At 37.4% G+C, this 8,003-nt stretch overlaps 1 protein-coding gene across 9 annotated transcripts in view; it reads right to left on the bottom strand.

Annotated features, from left to right (window-relative positions):
- Positions 1-5,927: 5,927 nt before the first annotated feature.
- The window catches only part of SLTM (SAFB like transcription modulator), a 43,119-nt gene continuing 41,043 nt past the window's right edge, over positions 5,928-8,003 (bottom strand). For all 9 annotated transcript variants that reach the window (XM_054513515.2, XM_054513513.2, XM_054513514.2 and 6 more), the window contains one exon: positions 5,928-6,992. In XM_054513515.2, coding sequence (XP_054369490.1) covers positions 6,884-6,992 — 109 coding nt within the window. In that variant the 3' untranslated portion in view covers positions 5,928-6,883. The remainder of the gene's footprint in view (positions 6,993-8,003) is intronic.

The raw sequence follows: 8,003 nt of genomic DNA, 5'->3' as shown, positions 1-8,003 counted from the left end.
ATAACAAAAAGGCAAATAGAACAATTGAAAAAATGGGTAAAAGGTCTGAATAGACATTTCTCTAATGAAGATGTACAAATGACCTATAAGCAAAGGAAAAGATGGTCAGTGTCATTAGTCATCAGGGAAATGTATATCAAAACCACAATGAGATACCATTTCACACCCACTACACTGGATAGAATCAAAAAGTCAGGTAAGTAAGCATTGGTGAGAAAGTGAAAATACCAGAACCCACACATGCTGCTGATGGAAATATAAAATTAAAGGACAAATGTGGAAAATTGTCTGGCAGTTCTTCAAGCAATTAAACATAGAGTTAGCAAATGATCCAGCAATTCCATTCCTAGGTGTATACCCAAGAGAAATGAAAACATATGCCCACATAAAAACATGTACAGGAATGTTCATAACAGTATTATTTATAAAACCAAAAGGCAAACACAAACCAAATGTCCATCAACTGATGAATGGATAACGTGTAGTATATCCACACAATAGAAAATCATTAAACCATAAAACAGAAATGAAATATTGGTAACATGCTATAACATGGATGAACCTTGAAAACATTATGCTAAGTGGAAAATAGCCAGTCACAAAAGATAACATGATTTCACTTACATAAAATACCCATAATTACCAAATCTATTGAGACAGAAAATGGATGCTTAGGATTGGGGAGGGCGAGGGAAATGAGAGACTGAGGAGGTTACAGTTAAAAGTACAGTGTTTCTTTCTGAGGTGATGAAAATGTTCTAAAATTCACTGTGGTGATCTGTGAAAGTACTAAAATCACTGAGTTGTACACTTTAGTAGGTGAATTAGATGGTATATGAATTATATCTCAGTAAAGCAGTTTTGAAAAAGTCCTTCAAATTTTATTAAACCAAACCCAGCTATACCAATATCTGGAGATAGAGATAGAGAGAGAGAAAGGAAGAAAGAAAAAAAGAAAGAAGGAAGGAAGGAAGGAAGAAAGGAAGGAAAAGAAAGAAAAAGAGGAAAAGAAAAATCATTACTGAGTATGAATTTTCTCTACTATGCAAGGTTGATATTTTAATATCAATGTAATTCACCATATTACCAGAATAAAGGGGAAAACCCATACAATCATAGCAGTAGATACAGAAAAGGCCTTCGACAGAATTCAATACCCATCTGTAATAAAAACTCCTAGTATATTAGGAATAGATGGTAACTTCCTCAACCTCATGAAGGATATAAATGAAAGGCTCATAGGTGACATCACACTTAATGGCAAAAAAATTGAATGCTTTCCCCCTAAAATTGGAAATTATGCAAGAATGTCTGCCCTCACTATTCTTATTCAACATTCTATTGGAGATACTAGCCAGTGCAATAAGGCAAGAGGGAAAAAAGGCATTGAAATTGGTGAGGAAGATCTAATGCTACCTTTGTTTCCAGAAGACGTGATGGTGTTCATGGAAAACCCTGGGGCATCTACAACAAAGCTAGTAGAATTAAGAAGTAAATCTAGGAAGGTCAAAAGATACAAGGGGCAGGGGCACCTGAGTAGCTCAGTCGGTAGAGCATGAGACTCTTGACTTGAGGGTTGTTAAGTTCAAGCTCCACATAGGGTGTAGAGATATACTTAAAATCTTTTTTAAAAAAGATACAAGGATCAATATACAAAAATCAATTATGTTTCTATGTACTAGCAATGGACAATATGATATTAAATACTTTTAATACAATTTACAATAGCATCAAAAATATTAAATAGTTAGGGATAAATTTAACAAAAAATGTATTATGACCTACTCATTGAAAATTATAACACATTGCTAAAAGATATTAAGACCTATTAAATGAAGAGATAGAATAATTATGGATTAGAAGATACAATATTGTTAATGTCATTCTCTCCAAATTTAATCTATATATTCAACACATTTTCATTCAAAATCCCAGCAGCCTTTTTTTGTAGAAATTATCAAGCTGATTTTAAAAGGAGTGGGATTAGCCAAAATAATTTTGAAAAACATAAATAACAACACTGGAAGAATTATATTACCTGATTTTAAGACTTAATATAAAGATACAGTAATCAAGACAGTGTGGTATTTGTGAAAGTATAGACACAGAGATCAATGGAACAGAACAAAATCCAAAAGTGGATTCACACATAATAAATAGATTTTTTTTAAACAAAGATGTTAAGGGGGCATCTGGGTGGCTCAGTTGGTTGAGTGCCCAACTCTAGACTTTAGCTCAGGTCTTGATCTCACGGTCATGAGTTCAAGCCCCGCTTCAGGCTCCAAGCTGGGTGTGGAGCCTACTTTAAAAAAAAAAAAGAAAGAAAGAAAGAAAAAACGAAGGTGATTACAGTAAGTTCTAGGAAAAAGATAGCCTTTTCAACAAATTATACTGGGGAAACTAGATATCCATATAGAAAATAATATACCTCAACCCTTAGTTTATGCCATACATAAGTCAACTTGAAATGGATTTTATCTAAATGTAAAAATTAAAACTATAAAAGGCCCAGAAGAAACACAGTAAAAAAACCTGTGATCTTGGGGATAGGCAAAGATTTCTACCTAGAGCAAAAATATTTCTGATCTTTGAAAGAAATTGATAAACTGAACTTTATCAAAACTAAAAACTATTTTTCAAAAGATAACATTAAGAAAGTGAAAAGGCAAGAGTGCCTGGGTGGCTCAGTCAGTTAAGCATCTGCCTTCAGCTCAGGTCATGATCCTGGGGTCCTGGGATCAAGCCCCGTGTCTGGCTCCCTGCTCAGCGGGGAGTCTGCTTCTCCCTCTCCCTCTGCCACTCACCCTGCTTGTGCTCTTCTATTCTCTCTCTAATTAATAAATAAAATCTTAAAAACAAAACAAAACTATTTTTCAAAAGATACCATTAAGAAAATGAAAAGGCAGGAGCGCCTGGGTGGCTCAGTCAGTTAAGCGTCCAACTCTTGTTGAATTCGGCTCAGGTCATGATCTGAGGGTCCTAGGATAGAGTCCCACTGTGCTCAGAAGGGAGTCTGCTTGAGATTCTCTCCTCTCCTTCTGCCCCTCCCTCCATTTGCGTGTTCTCTCTCAAAAAAATAAATCTTAAAAAAAAACAAAGAAAATGAAAAGGCAAACCACAGACTGGAAGAAAATATTTCCAATATATATCTCACAAAGGACTGGTATCCATTACACATAAAGAGATCCTGCAACTCCGTAAGACTTTAAAAAGCACAATTTAAAATGGGTATTTGAAGACACAATTCACAAAGATAGATCAGTGGTCAATAAGCACATGAAAACACACTCAACATCTTGTCAGCAGGGAAATGTAAACTAATACCACAAGATAGCTCTATACACCCATTAAAATGGCTGAAATTAAAAAGACTGACAATACCAAGTGTTGATGAGTCCGTGGAGCAATTTTTACCCTTTACGTTGCTGATGAAAAATGGTACAACCACTTCAGAAAGCTCTGTAGCAGTTTCCTGTAATGTTACACACACCCTTACTATATATGCATATATGCCCTACACTGGATGAAATGATTTGATGTTCTTATAAGTATGTGCCTATGTTTGAATCTTGGTTCTACCCACTTGCTAGCTTTATTACCTTGGACAAACTTCTTTAGTTTCCACACATATACAACAGGAATAATAACAGCACCTACACCTAAAATAGTACCTACACCTACAACATAACATTGTTGTGGAAATTAGTTAATGCATGTAAATTACCTAGTAACAATGCCTAGCACATGTAAATACTCAATAAACAGTAACTTCTGTGATGACTCTGAATCATACCCATTCATATTTAACATGCCTGACAAAGTTATCAGGAAATGTAATTCCTCCAAGTTGTTATTGATGTTTTTTAAAAATTATTTTGACTAATCTCACTCCTTTGCACTTCCATGTAAGGTTTAAAATCAGCTTGGTAATTTCTACAAAAAAAAGCATGCTGGGATTTTGAATGAAAATATGTTGAGGGGCGCCTGGGTGGCTCAGTTGGTTAAGCGACTGCCTTCGGCTCAGGTCATGATCCTGGAGTCCCTGGATCGAGTCCCGCATCAGGCTCCCTGCTCAGCAGGGAGTCTGCTTCTCCCTCTGACCCTCCCCCGTCTCATGTGCTCTCTCTCTCTCTCATTCTGTCTCAAATAAATAAATAAAATCTTTAAAAAAAAAAAAAGAAAATATGTTGAATACATAGATTAAATATGGGGAAAATACACATATTAATTACCTTATTATGTGAGAAAAATTTTTTCCCTTTAATTTCCTGTGATTCCATGATCAGAACTGCCTATATTTTTTTTAAAGATTTATTTTTTAGAGACTGAGAGAGCGTGTGCATAAGAGACAGGAGGGGCAGAGGGAGAGGGAGAGACTCCCCGTTGAGCACGGAGCCCAATGTGGGGCTCAAATTCATGAGCCTGAGATCATGACCTGAGCCGAAATCAAGAGTCGGACATTCAACCTACCGAGCCACCCAGATACCCCCAGAGCTGCCTAAATTTTGAATTTTTATTATAATCGAAGTTGGACAGTAGGAATCATAAAGGTTGGTAAATCTAGGGATAAACAAATTGGGGTCCATAACGATTAAATTATATGCTTCAGCTAGTAGGATCAGAACGAGACTCAAGACATTCTCTTGATCTAGTCTCTCAATCTTGGTACCCCGCTAAAACCCTTTTAAACCCTTCTCAGGTTTAAACTAGAGTTAGCAGAATGAAAACAAAGGACTGTAATATATAATATTCTCTAGTTATAGTTCTCTAGAATATAATAAATTCTCTAGTTAACAGAATGAAAACAAAGGACTGTAATATATAATATTAATAATATTAAGATTTCACAGCTTAACCAGGACAGTTCTGAAAGCTATGGACACAAGTTCCTAAAGTTGGTGCACAAGTCCTCCTTTGTCCATTCCTGAGTGGTTCAACTACATAAAGTTACTAATCATCAGTTAACTAGAAAATTCAATTAATCAGAGCACCTCATCCCCACTGGCAAAAGATGGGGTCTCTAAAACTGAAATAATGTGTTTGAGCAGTGATGAGGAAAACTCTCCTACCCACAAAATCACTGGCTGTTCTTCAGAGAGCGTTTGGTTTTACTTACTCTGGACTCTATCAGTGATTCTCAACGCCACCTGCACATAGGAATCATCTGGGGGAACTTCTGTGGAACTTTTGTGGAAATGTCTGGGGGTGGGGCCAGGCTTGAGAACCACTGCCCTAGCTCACCCAGGGAGACCTCCAATTTTGTCCAGCTGGCAGCTCTACCAGTGCGATTCTCTATTTAACCAGCAACCTTTACAAACGGAAATCATCAGTTGTGGGGTAAGAAGGGCCAAAAGGGTTATGAAACCCAGAGCAATACAAAAGCACCAGCAGTTCCCCAAAAGGCCAAAGACCAGGGTACTGTGGCTGCCCACACCACTCAGAAGTCTGAGTCATCTCATGAGCCCGACACCATGGCCACCGATGGACATTTACAAGAACTTCTACAAAGACTACTTCCCAAATCAAAAGGTGGCCTCAGGGTGACCCCTTATTCCCATCCTTCCCTTTATACGAGCACCCAGGCTGTTGAATTATCCAACAATCTAGACTATTTGGATTATTCATCACTGATTTATAGGAAGGAATATGGGAGGCTTTAAGAGGTGGTATTCAGAATTCACCTCGAAGGGCTTTCCTAGAAAAGATGCCTGTAAAAAACAAGCTGTTAAGATTTGTGGTTAACTCACCAACACTTCACCAGAGCGTGCTACCCAGCTACTGAGGTGAAAATCAAAGTGAGATTTATTTCCAAGGAATAAAGACCAAAAGACTGCCTTCATAGCTCTAAACCTAGTCACTTACTTTGGGTGTAACTCCAGAAAGGGGAGGACTAACACCTAAAAAGCTGGAAACAAAGACACATACACTTCCAGGTGTGGATTTTTATTTTCACAAAGAGACAACAATGCCTTCCCACGTACAAGTATTTACAAAACCCAACTGATTCACCAAGCTAGAACCTGGGTTTTTTCCAGTTCTCAACATAGTTGGGAACATGGAAACATTTGTACCCACACAATTCCCAGAGATGGAATTTATCCACCGAACAGTGTAGATTACCCAATAAAAGTGCACTTACCTGCACAACTCAGTCTAAAAACCTCAGTGATACAAACCTCATGGCCAAGGTTTCATTAATCCATTTGGTTTCATACCATGCAAACCCGAACAAGTGTGCCGCTACACTAACCTGAAAATCGGCTCTCATTTTACAATTAAAGAGGTTCTCAACGCTTTAGCAACTATACAGAATATGAAGGTTTATTTCAAAAAAGAGTACATTTTTTTTAAACCAGGATACACAGATGCACTTAATGTAACAGTACCTTCTGCAAAAATAGGTTACATAATATTCAGAAATGCAAGGAACAATCTTATTCTCTAAAAATTAGACAGCAGACTTTTTTTAAGCTTAGACAGCCTACAAAATGGAGGCTGAAAACGCTTGGTGACAAGAAACTCCAGAGCCTGACACCACAGAGCTAATGCTGCAAATGAAACTACTACCACACAGCTGCAAACTACTCTTTATATTCACACAGCGTTAAACAAAATGGTTTTGATTCCATCTTTTCAAATGTGTCTCGGTGCTGCAAGAAAAAAAGTTGAATGATACACAAAACTATTAAAAGTTACAACGGAACTATTTAAACATCTTCTCCAAAATTGAGAAAAGCAATCATGTTAAATTTTAAAAAAAGAGAAAAAAAGAAAAGTCTGACAGAACTCTCAAGCAAGTCAGAGGTCCTCTTCATAAGTAGTCAAGTAAAGTTTACAGGAGATTTCAATAAATTATCTTGAAACCATGGCAGAGAGCTAATTTTCAGAATCGTCGTGGAGGTCCACCCTTAAATGGCTTAAATCCGGAGCCACTTCCTCTTGGCATGGAATTGCCACTGATTTGTACAATTCTATTAATTGGGGATGCATTACTGAAAAAGGTTTAAAAGAAAAAATTGTCAAGAACAAAAAAATAAATTACAGCTAATACCTATTAAGTGTTTATCATTTATCAGGCACTGTTCTTTGTACTTTACCCATATTAAATAACTGACTCTTTTCAACAGTTCTGTGAGGTATGGACCATTACTAATCCCACTTTCCTGATGAAGAAACTGGGATCTGGAGGTTAAGTGACTTGCCCAAGATCACGGCTAATAAATGATGGAACAAGGATTTGAACTTGGGCACTCTCACTTCAAAGTCTCTGCCTCACAGTAAGCCAATTAATGGGATGCACATGAATGGACTGAAGCAGTGGCTCTCAGAGTGTGATCCCCAGATCAGCAGCATCGGTATCACCTAGGAACTTGAACCTCTGAGCTAGAGGACATCATCACAGAATTATTTTTGGATTTCTTTTGGAGGAGGATGGATTTTTTATACATGTAATGGCAACGTAGTAGGTACTAAGGAGCGGCACGGGAAAAAAGACCCACCAAAACACCCTACAACCAATTTGGGAGACAAAAACCCATGGTGAAACAGTTTAAGTAGAATAAGATCAGATTACATAAAGGTTCGAATGCCTGACTGAGGATGGCAGGTTAGATCTGTGACCAGAGAGGCGGCTCATTGCTTTGGAGCAAATAATGGTATAACAAAACAGTTCTAAGAGTTAAACTTATAAATAGTGTGAGTAAGAGAAGGTAAAAGACTAATCTGAGAAGCTGAAACGAGGAAGAAGGCATAGCTATTACAATTATTTTTTAAAAATGGAACCACATTTAGAAATTTTTGCTAGGGATGGAGAAGATAAAAGATGAGGCCCAGTCTGGGTGAACAAGATGCACAGTGGCACTGGCAAATTAAAAGAAGCTGGAGGCAACACGTGGAACATGAAGGTTTGAAACAGGAGAGGAATGAGTTTGCCTGTGACCCTGAATTTATGGAGACGGCAAAACATTTACATAAAGGTCACAATATAGAGCTAAATATCAAGA

This window comes from Mirounga angustirostris, unplaced genomic scaffold (genome assembly GCF_029215605.1).
Source record: "Mirounga angustirostris isolate CCGP_5_RB_7025 unplaced genomic scaffold, mMirAng1.0.hap1 SCAF_9, whole genome shotgun sequence".
Classification (NCBI taxonomy): domain Eukaryota; kingdom Metazoa; phylum Chordata; class Mammalia; order Carnivora; family Phocidae; genus Mirounga; species Mirounga angustirostris.
The sequence above is the reverse complement of the archived record's forward strand: the minus strand, read 5'-3'. Positions and strand labels throughout refer to the sequence as shown.